Source organism: Sinohyriopsis cumingii, chromosome 17 (assembly GCF_028554795.1).
Source record: "Sinohyriopsis cumingii isolate HCF-2022 chromosome 17, ASM2855479v2, whole genome shotgun sequence".
In the NCBI taxonomy this organism is placed as follows: Eukaryota; Metazoa; Mollusca; class Bivalvia; order Unionida; family Unionidae; genus Sinohyriopsis; species Sinohyriopsis cumingii.
This window is the reverse complement of record NC_142977.1, coordinates 25452202-25475737: the sequence shown is the minus strand read 5'-3', so window position 1 is coordinate 25475737 and position 23536 is coordinate 25452202. Positions and strand designations below refer to the sequence as shown.

The window sequence follows — 23536 nt, the reverse complement described above, 5'->3', positions numbered from 1 at the left end:
ATACCGATGCTGTGAGGAAAGCATGTGTTCAAGCAAGATACCCATGCTGTGAGGAAAGCATGTGTTTCAGCAAGATACCCATGCTGTGAGGGAAGCATGTGTTCCAGCAAGATACTCATGCTGTGAGGAAAGCATGTGTTCCAGCAAGATACTCATATGATGAGGAAAGCATGTGTTTCAGCAAAATACCGATGCTGTGAGGAAAGCATGTGTTCCAGCAAGATATCTATGCTGTGAGGAAAGCATGTGTTCCAGCAAGATACCCATGCTGTGAAGAAAGCATGTGTTTCAGCAAGATACCCATGCTGTGAGGAAAGCATGTGTTCCAGCAAGATACCCATGCTGTGAAGAAAGCATGTGTTCCAGCAAGATACTCATGTGATGAGGAAAGCATGTGTTTCAGCAAGATACCCATGCTGTGAGGAAAGCATGTGTTCCAGCAAGATACCCATGCTGTGAAGAAAGCATGTGTTTCAGCAAGATACCCATGCGATGAGGAAAGGTTGTGTTTCAGCAAGATACCCATGCTGTGAAGAAAGCATGTGTTCCAGCAAGATACCCATGCTGTGAGGAAAGCATGTGTTCCAGCAAGATACCCATGCTGTGAAGAAAGCATGTGTTCCAGCAAGATACTCATGCGATGAGGAAAGCATGTGTTTCAGCAAGATACCCATGCTGTGAGGAAAGCATGTGTTCCAGCAAGATACCCATGCTGTGAGGAAAGCATGTGTTCCAGCAAGATACCCATGCTGTGAAGAAAGCATGTGTTCCAGCAAGATACTCATGCGATGAGGAAAGCATGTGTTTCAGCAAGATACCCATGCTGTGAGGAAAGCATGTGTTCCAGCAAGATACTCGTGCAATGAGGACAGCATATTGTCATGCATATATTGATGTGTTTTGGGAATATAAAGCAGTCAGATGTTGACACAAGTGCAAGGTGGGGGTGTGACCCCACAGACTTCAATGAGCATTTTGGCTGGTGAAGGGGAAATACAAAGTGCAGAGTGTGTGACTCCACAAGATGAACCTCACAGAGTGTCCTGGCCAGTGAAGGAGAAGTTCTAAAATGTGAGCAGGAAAAGGAAAGATATAGTGTTGAATTCTGGAATAGCATTGAATCATGGCCATGTTTAGATGTTAATTTATGAAGAATATATATATATATATATATATATATATATATATATATATATATATATATATATATATATATATATATATATATATATATATATATATATATATATATATTGGTGATTTATGGATGATAAACTGTGTAAAGTCATGGCACCAAACTGAGAAGTGATATTCAAATCAGGATACATGTGGATGTGGGAAAATTGATTTTGGTGAGTTCCTAGTATAGTGCAATAAAGGAAATGTACAATTAAAAGTTGAAGCTGAATGACAGGACTTTAATCAGTTTCATTAATCATATTGTTATTTCATTTATCATCTTATTATCATCATGATAGGTAGAGTTATTGGGAATGTGTGATATTAATGTTATCTGTCAATAAATGTTATGCTATGTGTAACTATTGCCTGTCCCAAACATTCACCCTCCCCTATCTTAAGTATTTGACTAAGTGTAGGGGAGTGCTTGATAACCTGTACGGCCATTTGCTGTCCCTTGACTCCATATTTTGATTATCTAAACAATTCTATAACCATTCTATTGTTTAAGTTATTCTTTGACATACTCCAATAACAATGTTTCAAGAATTTTACAAACACAAGAATTACTAGTATTAAAGATGCCATTCTTCATGTCTCAATAAACCCATTCACCACTAAGCTGAGAAAAATTGGGAATTACCTTTCATAAGTTGGCAAACTTGGATTTGTCTTTCTAGCTTCCTCTAGCATGTGCTGAATTCTCTTTTTATGCTGTTTAATGGAAATATACAAAGTAAGTTAAGGCCCAAGTTTTTTGTCTTTGCAATTTAGAGATAACACCATATGCTTCAAATTCTATGCATATGTGTACAAATTTTCACTGATCCACGTTAAGTAGTTTTTATACTATTGTGCTAAAAAAGGTTCAAGAAAGACATTCTGATATATGGACAGATGAATAAAGGTACAGCAACAAAACAATATGCCCCCTTTGAGTGTTGCAGTCAAGGGTATAAAGAATGTGATTCTTCAAAAGACACGAGATTTTTTTATTTCAGTGATCTGGATAAGAAAAAACATAAAACAATAATCAGTATAAGCTATTTTACTGACATGCAAACTATTAATTTTGTATACTGTTGATTCCTGGAGAGGAACTAAAAATTGTTTAAAATGTATTATTTGAGGTTATACATGAATAATAATCTATTTGCAACTCATCTTTTGTCACCTGCTCATTTTTACCTGTTGTGAGAATGATAAAGCTGCAAGGGAACTAGTTTCTGTTTGACATGTGAAATATAAGTCACTAAAAAAAAGTTACCAGCTTAGGGCAAACAATCTTTTTCTTACCCTGTCTTCACCATACAAACACAACTCCATATCTTCCATGCCATCTTCTCCTGGGTAGTGGATACTTGACTGGATCACAGACACATAATCCAGCTTCCATTTTTCAATCTCTGCTTCCAGGCTCAGCAGCATTCTATAAATGAAAAAAGAAGCAATTATGCAAGTTCTGAAGTTCAAAGAGTTATGTCCCTTTCCCATTAACCTACAAAAGTAAAAACATAACTCTTCCAACTAATATAGTACTCATATATATATATATATATATATATATATATATATATATATATATATATATATATATATATATATATATATATATATATATAATATGCTGAACAAATATTTAAGGTATTGTCTTTTTACCTTCCTAACTAAAGACTTGTACATGTAGTTCATGACAATTTGATAGTTATCTATACACAAGCATCATTATTGTCAAAAGAGAACCATTTTCATTTAGGACCATCTAGTGTCTGGTTTATAAATATATACCTGTGAGAGAATAGATAGATCAGCTAAGGATGAATTGGGAGATTCGCAAAATTTGGTCGTGAGTCTTGACTTCAAACAAGGGAGGATTTTCAATGAGAATGGTGACTTTTTCATTGGGGCATATGTCTTTGACTATTTTGTCCCAGTGAGGACCCAAAACTGGGGATCATTGTATTAGTAGCTTTTGTCCATTTAGAACTACTGCCTGAAGCACAGTTAATTACCAAACACTATGTAATATGCATGAATTGCAGCAGAGTGTTGAACATGCTTGGATAAAATGAGATATGCTTGGATAACTATTAAATATCATTTTCATATACAGTACTATTATCATGCATTGTTCTCTTTCATTTTCATTAACTAATTGCTTGAATACTGTGTACTTTTTCTCTATCCTTACTTATCTCGCAACATATTATTGACTCAAGGCAGTGAGTGGAACTTACAACTACTAGATATCATATAGACATGTGTGCACTGAAACAAATATAAAATGCTTTATTATTCCTTTTTAATGGCTATAATAAAATAAATGCACATAAAAGCTCATACCAGGTTACAAAAATGATTTTGATTAAAAAATAGCTTTGTTGTTTTCTAAGTACAGTCAGGAAATGGAGGGGGACTGGGGCTTCTTGATCATATGTGGTACAATTTTTTTTTTTACTGGGTCTTTAAATTCAAGGTTCAACATTTTTTAAATAACTATATACATTATAAGAAAACTAGATTTTACATTTTAAAGTAACACTGACAAGATAGTACTGCAGTTAGAAATTTTGTACAGGTTTAGTTTGCTTTTGTGGGTTTAACAACATTTTTTAACACATGATAGACTGTACATGGTGGAGGAAGAACTGGGAAAAACCTCAGGAAGAACCACCAAACCCATGGGAAGCTACTGGCAAGCTTTATCACATAACTTCACTGGCTGAGTTGAGAATGAGATCCATGTAGACAGATGTGAGATGTCTGGGATCTGTAAAAGTGAGCACCTTGTGTCACTAGACCATCCAGGGCCCCTAGAAATATTTTACATTGGAGATGGTAACAGGGACAACTTTATAATTGTTTTGGATAAAGGGACATTTGTTTTGGAATGAAAGCCAAAGATTTACTACTAATAAAGAAATTTAGTATGTCATCTATTTAGAAGTTAGAAAAAGAATATTCATAATAATTATATTAATTCTACAATAAATAAAGACCGAGTACATGGAACAAGTATATATTTTTAGGAGATATTTAAGGGATCATGAGGAAGCAAAAGGAGATGGCCAGACTTGTGGGGATATGGAAGGGTCATGCTTGTAACATAGTGGGAATGAACTTGCTTGTAGCACAGTGGGAATGACCTTGCTTATAGGGTAGTAGGAAAGGCCTTGTTTTTGTCGCATAGTTGGAATGACCTTGCTTGTAGGGTAGTAGGAAAGGCCTTGCTTATAGCATGGTGGGAATGACCTTGCTTGTAGGGTAGTGGGAAGGGCTATGCTTGTAGGGTAGTAGGAAGGGCCTTGCTTTTCGATAGTTAGAGGGGCCATGCTTGTAGGGTAGTAGGAAGGGTCTTGCTTGTTGCATAGTGGGAATGACCTTGCTTGTATCATAGTGGTAATGACCTTGCTTGTAGGGTAGTAGAAAGAGTCTTTCTTGTAGCATTGTGGTAATGACCTTGCTTGTAGGGTAGTAGAAAGAGTCTATCTTGTAGCATAGTGGGAATGACCTTGCTTGTAGCATAGTGTGAAGTGCCTTGCTTGCAGCATAGTGAGAATGACCATGCTTGAAGCTTAGTGGGAAAGACCTTGATTGCTGAGTATGTTAAAGGCATTGCTTGTAGGATAGTGGGAAGGACATTGCTTGTAGGGCAGTGGGAAGGGTCTTACTTGTAGCATAGTGGAAATGACCTTCCTTGTAGGGTAGTAGAAAGAGTCTTTCTTGTAGTATAGTGGGAATGACCTTGCTTGTAGCATAGTGGGAAGGGCCTTGCTTAATTGTAGAATAATGGGAATGACCTTGCTGTAGGGTAGTAGGAAGGGCCTTGCTTGTAGCATAGTGGGAGTAACATTGCTTGTAGCATAGTGGGAATTACATTGCTTGTAGCATAGTGGGAATGCCATTGCTTGTAGCATAATGAGAAAGACCTTGACTGCAGGGTAGTAGGAAGGACCTTGCTTGTAGCATAGTGGGAAAGACTTTGATTACAGGGTATGTTAAAGGCCTTGCTTGTAAGATAGTGGGAAGGGCCTTGCTTGCAGGGCAGTGAGATGGGCCTTGCTTGTAAGGCAGTGGGATGGGTCTTGCTTATAGGATGGTGGGAAGGGCCTTGCTTGTGGGGCAGTGGGAAGGGTCTTACTTGCAGCATAGTGGAAATGACCTTCCTTGTAGGGTAGCAGAAAAAGTCTTTCTTGTAGTATAGTGGGAATGACCTTGCTTGTAGCAAAGTGGGAAAGGCCTTCCTTAATTGTAGCATAATGGGAATGACCTTGCTGTAGGGTAGTAGGAAGGGCCTTGCTTGTAGCATAGTGGGAGTGACATTGCTTGTAGCATAGTGGGAATGACATTGCTTGTAGCATAGTGGGAATGACATTGCTTGTAGCATAGTGGGAAAGGCCTTGCTTGCAGGGTAGTAGGAAGGGCCTTGCTTGTAGCATAGTGGGAAAGACTTTGATTACAGGGTATGTTAAATGCCTTGCTTGTAGGATGGTAGCAAGGGCCTTGTTTGCAGGGCAGTGAGATGGGCCTTGCTTGTAGGGCAGTGGGATGGGTCTTGCTTGTAGGATGGTGGGAAGAGTCTTGTTTGTGGGGCAGTAGGAAGGACCTTGATTGCAGGTACATTAAAGGCCTTGCTTGTAGGCTAAGGAGAAGGGCCTTGGTTGCAGAGTAGTGGGAAGGACTTGGATCAGATGGTAGTGGGAATGGCTGTATAGAGAGTAGATCCAAGATACACTGCATTTTTTAAAATAAAAATTGCAAAGTCAGGGTGGCTTCTTATGTCAGAACTTATTCCTCTCTCCGGACACTATAATATGGAAATGGTGGAACAGGTGGTTTGTTTCAGTTTATTCACTAAAGCCTTAAATAAGGACAATGTGGGGAGGGTATGATATGGCAAACACACCTCTATATCCATCTGGTTTATGCTCTGAAATGAGGACAATGTGGGAAGGGTATGATATGGCAAGCACAACTCTATATCCATCTGGTTTATGGTCTGAAATGAGGACAATGTGGGGAGTGTTTGATATGGCAAGCACAACTCTGTATCCATCTGGTTTATGCTCTGAAATGAGGACAATGTGGGGAGGGTATGATATGGCAAGCACAACTCTATATCCATCTGGTTTATGCTCTGAAATGAGGACAATGTGGAGAGGGTATGATATGGCAAGCACACCTCTATATCCATCTGGGTTATGCTCTGAAATGAGGACAATGTGGGGAGGGTATGATATGGCAAGCACACCTCTATATCCATCTGGTTTATGCTCTGAAAGAGTTAATGGTGAATCTGAAAAAGATGTAATGACAGACATACTGGCTTTGCTCTTCATATTTCCCATGTTCCAGCAGCCTGATTTTTGCCAGCTTCTTCACCTCCTCATTAAGAAAACGATTTTGGTTCTGTAAAACTCTGATCTTTTCCTGGAATTCTTTATCACTGCGATGCACATTTGGTGATTTGCTGAAATAATTTCATTAAACATTTTCAATTCCAGGTCTGATCCTGTGTCAATAAGCATTCATAAATTCAGTAAATTCCATGTATACCAATTTTGCAAACTACCATATACATTTTGTTTACAAGAATATATGAAAGTTTTCATCATTAACATTTTTTCAATGCAGTGTTATAGCTGAAATGTGTAGAAAATTTTAATGTAAAAGCAAATGTTATAACTCTTCATCAATTAGTGAATTTTTGTGTCAAATCAGTCTATGTCTCTACTTGACACTAATTGAGAAAAATGATTCAAGAATCTCAATATAATGGAATATTAAAAAAGAAGCATATTTAAATATTTCATACAAAATATACTGACTAAAAACAAATAATGTTTACAAACATTCCAATTATGAAAATAACTTAAATTTACTATTTAGTCCAAGGCTGCCAGTGATTACTCCAGTCATAAGTTAAATTCTAGTTTTATGATGTCACATTTGATCAATATAAATTATGCTATCACAACAAGATGTGGCTTTTCCATGCAAGTTTGAAATGACAACACTTGGTTACTCTGAGAACATTCCTTTAAAAAGAGCCATCAAATTGAATGCAGCATGTAATTAGACTCAGTCACTAAGGTGCTTAGGTGTTTTAAAAAGGCATGATTAATGCCTTGGTGATTAAGACTCAGTCTGGTATTACAAGTTTGTGTTTTGCAGTATTCATAAAATGCACCAATAAAATTTAAAAAGCGATGCATGTTCCAAACTGAGGAGTAAAGTACCAATTTGAAATTATCTACGTTATTAACTAAAGCTCTGTTAAATATGATTATGAGGTACACAAGATATTGTAAATTTAACTAATCATGCAAAATTGGTGAAACAGTCACCCTTCTCTATGACATTTCACTTTGACACATCAGAAAGTGAAAATGACTTTACTTTACCATGAAGAGGCACATACATTTCCTGTCTTTCATTTCCCCATTAATATTCTGCCTAAAATGTTGAAATTTTGTTTCAGGTTTACAAAACAATAACATATTTACAGTAGGAATTATTTTTCATATCAACGTGAGTGCTCATTTAGGAACTTTCTGATGCCTTCAAGTATGTACCAATTTTTAACTTTACTATCAGCCATAAAAGATGAAGAACAAATGTAATGGAATGAGATTAGATGTAATGGAATGAGATTATCTGCCTTCAAAGAGTTTTAGTCACCCATTTTGAGAATAGGTGCTAACACCTGAGGTTGAAATTTATTGCACAACACTGGTCTATACCTTCTACACAGACAGATGAGTTATCTCCCATTGCATAAGGTCAGAGGTCATAGAGGTAAAAATACCTGAAGTTCAATGAGGTGTTCACTTATTTTTATCAAAACAATTAAGCTTGAAAAATGTAAAACTTAAATCTCAATTTGCAGATGACATAACCTTTCATACCACGTACATAATTTGCACAAAGACCATTTTTATACCAAATGGATTTTATCCTTTGGAGCTCTTCAATGCATAAAAAGCAAAATTGTTTGTGATGGTGGGCAAAATAATGATTCATGCATTACTTAAGTCATGCTGCAATTGTTCAGATAATGACATATAGTTTTTAATATTTTCATAAACTATTATGTCCATTACCTGTATATTCATACATACTGACTTGCTGAGCCAGAAAAATACCAGTTGTTGATAACTTATATTGCCATTATAAACTTTGACCTTTAACTAAATGTTCAAAATTTTCCCATCATCCAAAAGTTCAAGTCCAGCATAACCAATGATTTCTGTGACTTCTACATATACAAGTGAAAAAACACATCAGTAGGATGTTATTTATGAAACTATGATTCAATATGCAAGATCAAAGGTCGAATTATGTCCATAATTTTGTCAAATTTTGATGTGAAACAAATTCAAACATGGCTAATGATTTTTAATGTAAGCTTTACCTTAAATTTAGCCAGCCATGCATGATGTCCTTTGAAAGTTACTGACAAAACTAATGTCGCCAGGAGAAACTTCCAAATCAAGGAGTGTATGTAACTTAATTTAATTTCTGTTGGAAAATGGGTGACAAATCAAACTTGATCTTGGTATATTTAATGTCAGATCTTTTGCTAAATCAATGTCCTTCAAAAGCTATAAAGTGGAAATAAAATGTATGATGTTATATCTTTGATAGGTCGGGTCCAACTGCAAACTGCATAGGCCCATATTTGCAGTTACATTATGCACAATAAGAGCCTGTTCTATGCAATTTGGAGTAATAAGTAGAACACAGACCCTGATATCTGGTGCAATATGTAGTGGCATATCAGTGGTGTATTATGCAGTGGCAGATCAGGGTCTATCTTGTTTGCAGCTGAGTGAGAATAGATGGTACATTTATGACTGAAAAAGTCAAACCTGACCCAAGTCTCCTTCCTGTTTCATCTCATCTCATCTCTAATTTCATTTTCAATCAATTAGGCTTTTCAAATGTTATTGAATGAAATTTGCAATGCACAATGCAAATAAAAACATCAGAAGAAAACAGAAACAGTAACTCTTTAAACTTTCAAAATAAAAAAGGTGAAAATTAACTTGCCCTTGTTCTACTTAATAGTTTCAATCTATGAAGGCCTTCCAAAGTTGTGGAGTGAAATAAAAATTGTGACATAGTTACAACATGACTGATGAACCTGAGTCATGCTATATGTATGCCTTGTCCTACAATGATGGTGGAGGCAAAAGAAAATAAATGAATTCAATTACCCATGATGCTTGTTTGTAGTTTTATTTCCTGCAGCCTTCTCACCTAGGCTGCCCTCAAACTTTTCCTCAAGGACCCTGATGGTATCATCCCTCTTCTGTAGTAGCTCTTGGTAGCAAGTTTGCTGATTCAGCACGTTTGCTAAACTGCACTTAGCAGCGCTGAAATAATAATAATAATAATAATAATAATAATTTTTATTTGTAATATAGGCCATCTGAAAAAAGGAAGGTAATATCCTTAGATATTTTGAGAAGACACCCTGCTTAGCTAAGGAAAAGTAGGGCACCAGCCTTATTCAGTTTGCTTGGTCACATGAACTATTGGAGTCAAAATTTATACTAGTAGCAGCAAGTAGTCATACATGTAAGACATAGCAAACGTTGATTTTGTTTAGGTGATATTGTCCCACAACATAAATATCAGCGTCAGGTCTTACATGTAAGAATACCGCCAGGACTTGTCTGAAGTCAGTAATTAATTAATTTTTAACAGCAATATAATAGAATAAAATACTGCTGTTGGGTGAAATTGTATAGTATTGTTGTCTACTATAAATGAAACAAAATTAATAAATAGCAAACAGCATCAAAGGATAATAACAAAACTAAAGCAACAGCAAATCTGCAACCAAACAAGACACATTTTCTGGTTTAGTTATTAATAAATATTTTCAATATTTCCTTTTCTGTTGCAACATTTTAAACCCGTTGGAATGCTTATATATTAAATTTCACCAACATCTGATTAATTGCTATACTTATAAATTACAGACCAAATGCCTACACATTTTTTTCTTTTAATTTTAATGATACTTTTAACATATTATTGGCTATATCATGCAGAGGAAATAGGAGTTAAGTGCCCTTGCCAAGGACACAGAGGCAGCCACCAAAGCTGGCTTGGGCAGGTATTGAACCCATTACCTTTGGATTATGAGTCCTACATTCAACCAACTGAGCTACCTCTGCCAACAAATAAGTTTTTAAAAACAAAAAGGCATGCAAAATGACATGTACTAAACCTGTTAAAACAAGCTTCATCATGTAAAAACTTTCTTTCTTAGACTGACAACTTAACCCAATATCATATATACTCGTTTATAGGTTGTCATACTGCAAACAACAAAGATCCTGATCTGCCACAGCATAATGCACCAGCAGATCAGGGTCTAAGTTGCTGGTTCTACTGATTATTCCTAACAAACTTCAGAGACCCAGATCTGCCAGCACAGTATCTGATGGTAGATCTGGGACTGTGTAGTATGCAGTTGGACTCAACTTATAAGTGAGTACATACAGTTAAACTGATTTTCAGCATTTGCAGATTTTTTCAATATACTTTCCAGTTCTACAGCATACAGAATTAAAAGGGACCTCCACCTAGCCCCCACCTGTGTGCCTTCAAGACTGTCCCCTCTGTCCTTTTAAGACCCTTCCTCTATACCTGTCTAACAATAAATTTTAAAAAGTCTTATTTTCTATCTATTCCACTTTTATTTGTTTATTTTAATGTATGATACATGTATCAATGTACTTTTGTCCATTACTACATCCAAAACAATAAAATTATAATTTTATCATCAGTAAAAGATCTCATCACAAAAAAATGGTCCTCATCTTAAAGGCACCCCTTTCTTTATCAAAAGTTCCACAAATGCTAAAGGTGCTCCTCATTTCCTCCTGTCTGTAAAGAATTCTTAGCGAAATTACTATTTTTATATTCATTTCATACATGACACAGTTTCCTCTATTTGCGTCTGATATAATTAAATGTCTTATTGATGATTTTGAGTATACACAGACTTATTTTAAAAATCATATTTGTTTCAGATGTGACATGTTGATTTTCTTGTATGATCAATAACTGATACTTAAAATGATCCATCATTACCATTCAGTCTGGGTTTTTTATGCGATAAACTTCTTTATCTACCTCATGGTAACATCTGGGGAAATTAATAACATTATTAAAAATCATTATATACTACAAAACTATGCATCAGTACAGTTGTCTCGCTTCGGGATATATGTGTCAAGGATGCATGTGAAGTGCTTCAAGCTGACATTTTGATTGAAACTCTGATCAAAATAAGAGAAAATAATTTCGTCAGGCTTAAGCCTATTATTAAAATGATGTATTATGTGTCACCTCATGGTTGAAGTTCCAGACTCATTCAGTTCAAAATTATCTTTATTGTTATTTCGCACTTGGCCCTCCTTAAAAATTCTTTGCTTGCTGTCTTCTGACTAACCCAAAAAATTACTGACATTGGTTTTCTGGCAACTCCTGAGAACTTGTTGCTGCCTTTATACCCATACTAACTGTTTAAATTAATACAGCAAAAATGTAGAGAATTTGAAATATTGTGCAGAAAAGAAATTGGCAACAGACAGGTGGATGGAAGGACATTATAACATAATATGTACACTCCACCATATGGCAGACATATAAAAATCCATAAATTCACATACTCACTTCTAAACAATTAAGTTGGGGAACAGTAAACTAAGAATCATTTTATAAATTATACATATGTTGGCCGGAGGAGCAAACATATACTTCCACTTTATTAACACCAGTCAGTTTAAATAAATCACAGTAGAAAGTAGGACACAGAGACCCTGTTTTGGTACTTGTCATTCATTCATCATAAGATACATACACACTGCAAGTCTGATCAAAGCCTCATCAGGGATGGCACCCATGAGGACTGTCTACATAACATTTCCTCAAAAAAATCAAAGCATGCTGTGTCTTATTTTCTTTAATTAGCAAGATTTCTAAGGCTTTTTTTTATAAGACTCCTATTCTCATAAGTGTCACATCTTGACACAGCAGGCCAGAGAATCAATGGTTTCTTCTTGATTTTGGTGCTTTACAGCACATAAAAACATGAAAGTAAGCAAAAGCAACCAGACGTATAGTGTCTTACCCAGGGGGCAAATGAATGATGAACCCAGGCAAGGAAAGTACTATAACCTGGGGCACACCACTAAAGCTAGACCTGGTTAGCAACGTGCCTCTCCCTGGGATTTACCAAAGAAGCTGATTCAAATTAATCCAAATGCAAGACTGAACCCACAAATGTCTGGTCATGAGTCTAGCACACTGACCACTAAGCCGCTGGGACTCATTAGAAACAAATGGAACAGCTAGATCAGTTAGTCCAAACACATTAATGCAAGGATGGTCATGTGCATAAATTTGTATATTGATGCATGTGAAATGAATAAAAATATCAACATTATAGGATTATGAATTTGAAAAGGCAATGTTAATTTCAGCAAAGCTATCAAAAGATTAATACAAGTCCATGACAAGCTTCACAAGTGTGTACCTAGTCACTTTGTTATCCTTGCACAATAGATAGCATACAATCTAGACATGTTGACCAATACATTAGCACAACGCTTTTGAAAAACAATTTTGTTTTAAGCCATAACATGCCATCAAACAATCTTTATACTCATAAACACTACCTTCCTTTATAAGTAAATGTACGTATTTGTCCAGAGCTATCCAATGATAGTTTATTTTGATATCTCCAATATCTGAATCCAGTGTTAGTTTATTTGATATCTCCAATGTCTGAATCAAATAATAGTTTATTTGATATCCCTAATGTCTGAATCCAATAAAATTTATTTAATATCTCCAATGTCTGAATACTTTGTATTTCTGTGCAAGAACTGTTACAACAAAGTACACACTATACTGAACTCTAAACAAGAAATCCATAAAATATCATTACTACAATTGTTGATAAATACAGAAATAAAAAATATAAAAAAAGGTGCTATTGAAAATATTTGAGGTAAATTTCAAACAAAAATCTCTTTTGCGATGTTTTAAGGTCAGTTTGTGGGATGTGTGTCTATGTGATTGGAATTTTTAACATAGCTTTAACAATTTTTCTGTCATATCGCTATGATGTTTGCTGTGTGGCAGTATATAATGATGTTAAGCACTGAGGCATCATGCCACAAACATGTATTATCATCTCCCACCCAGTCACATTATCCTGACACTAGGTTGACCAGTCCTAACACTAACCTCTTAATGCTGAGCGCCATGTAAGGCAGCTGCCAGTACCACTTTTATAAGTCATTGGTATGACTGCTGGGGTTCAAACACGTGACCTCTCACATCTAAGGGGGACACTCTAACCAATGAGGCCACCTGAGCTGTCAATACAGGGTGTAAAATATAGGGTGTAATTCTAATGCAAGCATAATATGTACATTCCGATCCTGTGAAATTTACAAAAATTAAAATTTTTAAGTTTACAGTATGGGTATTATTAGTTTAGATACAGTAACTTAAATAGTCACATATAGTGGGTCCAACAGCAAACTCATCATTGCAGATATGTTGTTGAAAAATGTTGTGGCAGATCCAAGTCTTACCATCTTGTTATGAGTAATCAGTATAACAAAAAACAAGACAGACCCTGATCTGCTGCCATTTTATGCAATTGCAGATAAGGGTTAATGCAGTTTGCAGTTGGACCCGAGTTTTATGCAAGTGTATTCAATAGTTTTAAAAATATAAACAAATGTCACTGATGGTCCTTCATTAATGGGAAACACAAAAACTGTTTCAAATCATTGGGACTTTATTCACCATAGAAAAACTAGGACTTTTAAAGTCCCAACTTCTGTTCAGTTGCCACAAATCATGAAGTACTTGCCATTTTTATAATCTATTAATCAGGTTACCTTGACATTTAACCCTAGAACCTTGACATTTAACAATATATTCTTGACATTTGACCCTAGAACCTTGACATTTAACCCTAGAACCTTGACATTTAACAATATATTCTTGACATTTGACCCGTATCTTTATTACTTGACCCTACACTGCTGATATCTGACCCATATACATTGCATTATATAGAATACAATAACTTTCTAATGTGGATTATGCTATCACATGCAAACAAGGCAAAACTCAAAATGTCTTTGAAGTTCCTTGGTTTAAAGTAACTTTTAAACATCATTAGTCACTTACATCAATTCCTTCTCAAGTTCTGTGAGACGCAATGACATTTCCTGTAAAGCAGTCTCCCCTTTGTCAACTGCCGAGTCACTTGAGCCAGACACAGAGCTGAATGAAAATGTTATGTATTAAAACTTATTAACTGCTCACCATTCTCAGAGTTAGAGTGCTGAATCAAAGTATGTTTTATAATTACCAACCATCCTCAATTAGTAAAATAAATTACTAACCATCTGTAATTAGTCAAATACATTACAAACCATCCACATTTAGTAAATTAGTCACCATCCAAAATTAGTCAAATAAATTACTAACCATCCACAATTAGTAAAATAAATTACTAACCATCCACAGTTAGTAAATAAATTACTAACCATCCTCAGTTAGTCAAATAAATAACTAACCATCTGTAATTAGTCAAATACGTTGCTAACTATCCACATTTAGTAAATTACTAACCATCCACAATTAGTAAAATAAATTCATTTTTTGGATTCTTTTTATGTGTCAAGCTATGTGTTTTGGATGACTATAAAAATGTAATTTACACATTGCTCATAAGAATAAACTGCTGTAAACACGTCATAAATATGTCATAAACATGTCATAAACATGTTATAAAAATGTCATAAATATGTTGCAAACATGTCTTAAACATTAAAGTTTGCAAAATTTGGTTAGAAAATTAATGCATAGTGACTATACGTATTAAAAAATTGTTAAGGTAAAAATAATTTAAATTTGATTTAAATTTAAAAAATGTTAGCTAAATCTCTATTACACTAAATTAAGGTTATTATTACATGCAACAGCAGCATGAAATATTGTAAACCAAGAAACTTCAGCACATGAATTACAAGCCCCAATCCCACAAATATCAGGAAAATGACATAAATCCAAAGAACTATACAGAAATTCCTAATCTAAACAATATTTTTCTGGAAATTTCATTTAAAACACAAAAATTTTTAAGTCCATTACCATTCCCAATCACCAAGAAAATTCAAGAATCTACAAAAAATGTTGAGATCTGTTTACATCTAATAATGGAGTGACCAAAATATTTTAATAAAAATGAATAGTTATGGATTCATTAGTGATATCCGTACTCAAAATTCAATCCAGTGTTCTTGGTTTACAATATTCAATAGGTACTAATAGTAAAACTGTTATACTTAAGCCTTTTTGTCTTAGGCCAGTTGCTTTAAATACTGAATGCATACAATCAACATGTCTTTACAAATAAATGCTTTATTGGTCAACAGACATTACATATGGAACAAATTATAGTAAAGATTAAATTTAAGCTGTAAGAATACGAAAGGTACTATATTAGATGACAGGTTGTAGATAATAATGTAAATGTTATGTTCAATAATATTATATGAATGAAGTTCAGGATCATGACAGAAATGCTCGTATGATTATTAGTAAACAGGCTGATCGCAAATACAAGTTTGAGATATGGATGAAAAAAATATTAAAAGAATAAAGTTGTGAATCATGATAAAAATAAGGTTGTGAATCATGGTAAAAATTAAGTTGTGAATCATGGTAAAAGTAAAGTTGTGAATCATGGTAAAAATAAAGTTGTGAATCATGGTAAAAATAAAGTTGTGAATCATGGCAAAAATAAAGTTGTGAATCATGGTAAAAATTAAGTTTGAATCAAGGTAAAAATAAAGTTGTGAATCATTGTAAAGATAAAGTTGTGAATCATGGCAAAAATAAAGTTTGAATCATGGCAAAAATAAAGTTGTGAATCATGGAAAAATAAAGTTGTGAATCATGGTAAAAATAAATTTGTGAATCATGGAAAAATAAAGTTGTGAATCATGGAAAAATAAAGTTGTGAATCATGGTACAAATAAGTTGTGAATCATGGTACAAATTAAGTTGTGAATCATGGTAAAAATAAAGTTGTGAATCATGGTACAAATTAAGTTGTGAATCATGGCAAAAATAAAGTTGTGAATCATGGTAAAAATAAAGTTTGAATCATGGTAAGAATGAAGTTGTGAATCGTGGCAAAAATAAAGTTGTGAATCATGGTACAAATTAAGTTGTGAATCATGGAAAAATTAAGATATTGTGAATCATGGTAAAAATAAAGTTGTGAATCATGGTAAAAATAAAGTTTGAATCATGGTAAGAATGAAGTTGTGAATCATGGCAAAAATAAAGTTGTGAATCATGGTAAAAATAAAGTTGTGAATCATTGAAAAATTAAGATATTGTGAATCATGGTAAAAATAAAGTTGTGAATCATGGTAAAAATAAAGTTTGAATCATGGTAAGAATGAAGTTGTGAATCATGGCAAAAATAAAGTTGTGAATCATGGTAAAAATAAAGTTGTGAATCATGGAAAAATTAAGATATTGTGAATCATGGTAAAAATAAAGTTTGAATTATGGTAAAAATTAAGATATTGTGAATCATGGTAAAAACTAATTTGTGAATCAGTGTAAAAATTAAGTTGTGAATCATGCTAAAATTTAGGTTTAGAATCATAGAAAATATTAAGCTGTGAATCATGGTAAAATTTTAAGCTTGAATCAAGATAAAAATTCAGTTGTGAATCATGGTAAAAAATTAAGTTGTGAATCATGGTAAATTTTAAGTTTGAATCATTGTAAAAATTCAGTTGTGAATCATTGTAAAAATTCAGTTGTGAATCATGGTAAAATTTAAGTTTGAATCAAGGTAAAAATTAAGTTGTGAATCATGGTAAAAATTAAGCTTTAGAACTCTAGAAAAACAACTTAACTGCATATTTTAAGCAAACAATTGACGAAAAATGCATAAAGACATTTTTTTAATGTGTTGAAGTATTGCAAAACAACAACAAATTATTTGTAAGCATTTCTGAAGTCCAGTGCATAGTTTCTGCTGTAAAAAAACCATGTATTAAATTGTGAAGGTGCATTAGATCAATATAAACTATGTTATAACTATCCATTCCATAAGTTCTGAGCACATCTGAAATAAAAGTACTGTGCTTATCACACATTTTTAACTAAACACCAGCCAAATGCTAAATGGCTGCATTATCTAGGCATTATGCCCATGCAAAGTTGATACTGTTATGCCCTCGGTCCCTCTGTCTGTCTATCTTTCCATAACACTATCTCGTTCAAAACCTCTTGATGGAACTATGTACATAGCATGCCCATGTGACAACCATCTGCAAGGGATATTGTTTTGGGATCAATCCCCTGTGGTCCATGAAAAGAGGTCAGAAAAATAGCAGTTATGGTGACATTACTAAATTTTTTTAGTAAGAAGCAAGGACTACACTTGTCCCACAAACAGGCAGATTTGTTTAATTTTTATTTAAAATTCCATTTTGGTGTCTGCTAATGATTTTGTAGACCGTTTTCATTCTCATTAACTTGCTGCACACAGATTTTACCATAAATTGCACATTTCCCACCATTTTTGTGGGTCAGGAATGCTATTTTTTTCAGTGTGTTTTATTAAGTAAATATTGTAACATGTGTGTGTGTGTGTGTGTGTGTCCAAAATACAATATTTAATCCAAGATAAACTATGACTTTAATCACGAATAGGATAAAAAATTGAGTGTGGGTAGGGGTGAGCTGGCTCATTATTGGACAAATCGCTCATTTGTCTCATATCTGCCCAAATGTTTCTGTCCAAAGCTGTTGATTGCAATTGTTTCAAGGATTCTCTAAGTTTTATATCTTCATCCATGTCGGAGGGCACCTCAACACCATATCCTATAATGAAAGGCCTCTATGCCAGGACTCTTTCAAAAAAGTTGCTCATATCTGTTAAGCTGATTCTAGAGATAAAATTCTGTAAGTGTCTTGTCTTTTGTGTCACAGCTGCCAAATAATGAAAAGCCTCTTTGAGAGGGTTATGTCCAATTTGGACAAATTCTCTAATGAATAGTATTTTTGAAGTTGTTAATTGTTTCACTACTATTATTACTAACAGCAGCCAGATTTTATTTGAGCTATGCATCATTTGTATAAGTCTAAAAGCCATTCATGCCTGGATGATTTCAGTCAGATTTGGTCAAATTCTGAAGAGTAGTTTTTGAGAAACCATTCAAAGGTACTGATATTTCTTGAAAATGGTGGCCATACTGGATAGAGGATTGACATCATTTCTGTAACACTTGGTCCAATCCTGTTCAATGGACTGGTTTTTGAGAAGTCATAGCAAGGTTTATCTATTTTCAGTAACTTGAAAAATCTGAAAGTTTTCTGTTTCAGTAGCAGAAGTCATATTTGTTGTCAGATTTTTGAATAATGTGATGCTGCCTTCTGTTAAATTTGGGAAAATTCTGTTTAGTGATTTTTGAGATGAAGTTGTTTGAAAATATTTGTATTTTTAGTAATGGTGATGATATTGAATGCATCCACTTAACAAATTTTAGAGGCTTTGACACAGGATTGCTTGCTGTAAAATCAAGTGCAAATTGGTGTAATTGGCTTGAGAAAGTAGTAAACAGCACCTGCTACTGGACAATGCAAGTTGGAACTCCCCACCATTAGGTGTGTGATATATATAACAAGTAAACAGAATATGCTGACCTGCTTCTGTCCACGTGATCTGCCTGATCGAAATGTTGCCCATGCCTTACATGTGAAACTTGCTCCACTGTAAGAGAACTCAATTTCCTCAGTTTTTGTCCACTTGATTTTCTCCACAATTCTAAGCTGTCCTTCCCAAAAACTTCATCACTGCCAATTTGACTGCTAAAGTCGGAATGGAGTGCTGATGCAGACTCTGACAGCCTCTTGCTATCTAACAACCTGTCCCTTTGAATCTCTGTTCCTTCTACTTCTAAAGGCAAGCTTTTTGAGCTTTCTAAACCTGAAAAAAAATCCACACACAAAAATGTAAAATCAAAATTAAGTCAATAAAGATATTAATGCAGAAAAGAGACTTATTAAAGGCTTGGGGTATTTTTGTCTTCAAGTCATATAGCTTTATTCTTTCATGAGATTATTATATAAAAGAAAACTGTAAATTGTAATTGTGCTTTGTTTTAAATTTTAGTTGTTTAAGCATCAAGAAGAAATTTAAATTTTCCAAAGTAAGAGACACTAAATTTTAAATCCTTGTAATTTCATGCTGAATCAAGTTAATTTGGACAGGTATCACATTTTGTCTGTTAACTTGGTCTGCCCCATCTTTGAATAATTGAAAATGCAAATGTAAGAATGATTTTTATAAAACATCCTAATTAGCTCATTCATGACCAAATCTTCAAGAGTTTAAAAATTAATTAATAACATCATGAAAATATATCACTGAAAGCATGTCCTTGCTAAAGCACAGTCTCAGAATGGGAGAAATTCTTACAGTCTTGCTATATCTCTGAAAATTTCTTGTGTCATGAATGACTGAAGGATATTTGGAATTTCTGTAGCTTAATATACGGCTCTAAAAGAATCATGGAATGACTGAGATCTCTACTTGAAAGCTGGCAAATGGTCAAAAGAAACAACCGAGATCTCTACTTGAAAGCTGTCAAATTTTCAACAGGAATTACCGAGATCTCTACTTGAAAGCTGTCAAATGGTCAACAGGAATGACCAAGATCTCTACTTGAAAGCTGGCAAATGGTCAACAGGAATGACTGAGATCTCTACTTTAAAGCTGGCAAAAGGTCAACAGGAATGACTGAGATCTCTACTTGAAAACTGGCAAATGGTCAACAGGAATGACCGAGAACTCTACTTGAAAGCTGGCAAATGGTCAAAAGGAATGACTGAGATCTCTACTTGAAAGCTGGCAAATGGTCAACAGGAATAACCGAGATCTCTACTGTCAAATGTCAACAGGAATGACCAAGATCTCTACTTGAAAGCTGTCAAATGGTCAACAGGAATGACTGAGATCTCTACTTGAAAGCTGGCAAATGGTCAAAAGGAACGACGGAGATCTGTACTTGAAAGCTGGCAAATGGTTAACAGGAATGACTGAGATCTCTACTTGAAAGCTGGCAAATGGTCAACAGGAATAATCGAGATCTCTACTGCCAAATGTCAACAGGAATGACCAAGATATCTACTTGAAAGCTGTCAAATGGTCAACAGGAATGACTGAGATCTCTACTTGAAAGCTGGCAAATGGTCAACAAGAACCAGCAACCAGTTGTGTAACATAACATCCATTCTGTCAGAGATTACTCATTCTTGGCATGGACATAGGTTCAAGAACAATATTAACATTTTCTTGTACCAAAAGTAATAAACTATAGTCACATTAAAGTCTGACATTTAACAGTTTTAAACTTTCTTTCAATTCTGTGTAATCGAGCAGAAAGGTGTGAATATTTTAATAGGCACAGAGATGTAATGTAGATATGCAACACTCCAACTTTGCACATTTTAGAAATGAGCATAAAAAATGTTCTTAGTTTAAAGGAAGCATATGAATAAATTAAATTCTTTAATTTAGACAAAGTTCCATAGCATAATATATATGTATATACAAAGTTGCTGAGCCAAAAAGACCAAAAAAAAATTAGAACTATATCAGCACAGACATGATGTCAGACTGTGAAGAATCCACCTGATCTTCTCAAAAGGAACAGCCAATAATTCCAATAATCAAATACATGTAATCCTTTATAAATGCTTTTTATAAAGAAATATGAAATCATTTTGATGAAAAGTTAAGAGGAGATAGCTAAAAAAAACATGAAGGATCCTGGTCATTTTTAAATGACTGAAATGCATATGTGTATCCAGTATTATAGGGTATATGGGCGCATCAGTACTATGCTGGTATTATGAATGAAATGCATACGTGTATCCAGTATTATAGGGATTATGGGCACATCAGTACAATGCTGGTATTACAAATGAAAATAATATTACAAATCAAAAGTATTTCATTGCCATATAATGCTGAAATTACCTGAGAGAAAATAAAAGCAAAAATCAGTGCATAATTGTAAACAATCCACATTTGCTTCCATTAAAATAAACTCACTGAAAAATGGTGGGGACTTAATCCAAAATTTAGTCCATAACCACAACACCAAATTTAGTCAAATATATGGGTGTGTTTCATGTCCAGGAGCAGCATACCAAGAAGTATATGTATATATGGTATATGGTATAAAAAAATAAATCTTAAAAACAAAGCCATGAATGGATTGGCTATGTCTCTGTGTGTTTGTGTGTGTGTGTGTGTGTGTGTGTGTGTGTGTGTGTGTGTGTTTGTGTGTGTGTGTGTTTGTGTTTGTGTGTGTGTGTGTGTGTGTGTTTGTGTGTGTGTGTGTGTGTGTGTGTGTTTGTGTGTGTGTGTGTTTGTGTGTGTGTGTGTGTGTGTTTGTGTGTGTGTGTGTGTGCTAGTACTTAAATAAGGACTATAATTGCTATGATGACAGTGAAAGCAAAGCCCTAGCAAAGTAAAAACAAAGAACTTGACATAAAAAACAGGTAGATAAACTCTTCCCCAAAATCTAACTATAAAAGACAAAACAATAAAATGTAAGGCAAAGATTCTAAAATTAGGTTACAAACACATACAAGAAAGAATAATGGCAGAAACAAATAAAGCTGATAAAATTGTGACCCAATACAACTTTCAAGCAAAACTGAATACTTGACCCAAACATAAATGTCCTTTCTGAAGATCATGCTTCTTATTTTCCTTTAATCATTGTATACATTACCATAAATTCATTTCATTTATGAATTTTAAAGTTGTTTTCTAGAATTCCAGTCTTGGTTTTAACTTTATTTCTTTCCAAAAACATTTATTTCCAAATTAAAGTCATGACACCATCTTTTACAGCAGCAAATACTACAATGCCTCTTCAAAATGACACATTTATGCTTGGCATGGATTTTTATATAGACCAATAAACACTTTATCTTGACTATAAGCAAGTACAAAAATGACTGATTTTTGTGTATTCAGAGAGGAATAGTGTAACTCACTGCCAGGAAACAAAAATATCATGCTATAATTTAGGCTGGATACAAACAATATGGATGATTGATATAAGTTACCATAGCTACCTTCAAACAAGGGAGGTAAAGATCTTGACCTTGTACCTTTACTTGCTTCTTCCCCTTTGCGACTGTCTATTGAAGCAAAGACATCAGTTAACATTTAGTCTGAATTTTGCAAGCTGGCATGCCCAATCATAAAAATTGGGCCCCCTGAAACCCCAGCATTCTGAAAAATTGGGATCCTTTTGGAAAAACTGGCTTCCATTAAAGTATGCAACAATCTTTAACCAACTAAGAGAATGATACTCAGCCTCATGTAATAGCCACTTGTGAGCAAACAACAATCTGATGGTTCAAACATAGCAGCTAGTCTAAGTTCTTTTATCAGTCTTATCGTGATACATTTATTTTATTACAACCTAATTAAATAAATATATTTCTTGTCTGCAAAAATGAATATGATGTTTGTAAAGGCACAACTCGTACACACATTATTAGCCAATAGGAAAGGTCAATTTCTGAAATGCACATGTAGGCTGAGGTTACGCGGAACTTGGTTAATCAACAGACTCCTAATACAAGGGTCATGGATTTGATATCTATTCAGGCTGGCCTGGGCCTACTGTATCAGTGTGCCATGGGGAAGACACTTAGTTCTCATTCCCTCGGCAAGATACAGCCATTAATGTGTTACATGTGCTACTAAAATACCAAGTAACATGGTATGCTTGACATGTAGATGATACAAAGAAAGTTTAGAAAAGCATCTCATGTACACATGAAATTTGCATTACTGATGATGTGTAAACAGACAAGTAATTTTTGTCAAGTTTAACAATGCACTGTGAAAGAAATATTACCTAGACCCATAACGAGTGATGGATTTTGTCTAATTGGTTATCCAAATAAATGATTGCGTTATGCACAATATTCAAACACACTCTTAATCTGTATAACTAATACTGGCTGTGCTGAGAAAAACTAAAGCACTTAATGATTTATTCCTGAGTCGAGTTGATGCTGAATTGCACCCAGAGAAAAAAATCCATGTGCATTTGATTCCCTTAACAAGTGCCAACGTTCAACTGTGCTAAACAACTAGCTGCATCAATTATCAATTACTTTTGCCTATTTTGCCTACTTGTAAGTCCAAAATATGTTGCAAAGGAAGCAAATTTTGTTGTATGTA

General features: G+C 34.4%; 1 protein-coding gene across 3 annotated transcripts in view; it reads right to left on the bottom strand.

The window, feature by feature from the left end:
• Positions 1-23536, bottom strand: part of LOC149778279 (uncharacterized) — a 333696-nt gene that overhangs the window by 180050 nt on the left and 130110 nt on the right. For 2 of the 3 annotated variants that reach the window (XM_089939080.1, XM_089939081.1), the window contains exons 7-13: positions 22414-22479; positions 18964-19246; positions 14413-14508; positions 9399-9557; positions 6503-6649; positions 2476-2608; positions 1823-1893 (exon numbers count right to left, since the gene is read on the bottom strand). In XM_089939080.1, coding sequence (XP_089795206.1) covers positions 1823-1893; positions 2476-2608; positions 6503-6649; positions 9399-9557; positions 14413-14508; positions 18964-19246; positions 22414-22479 — 955 coding nt within the window. The remainder of the gene's footprint in view (positions 1-1822; positions 1894-2475; positions 2609-6502; positions 6650-9398; positions 9558-14412; positions 14509-18963; positions 19247-22413; positions 22480-23536) is intronic. The other variant, XM_089939082.1, reaches the window with a different exon arrangement.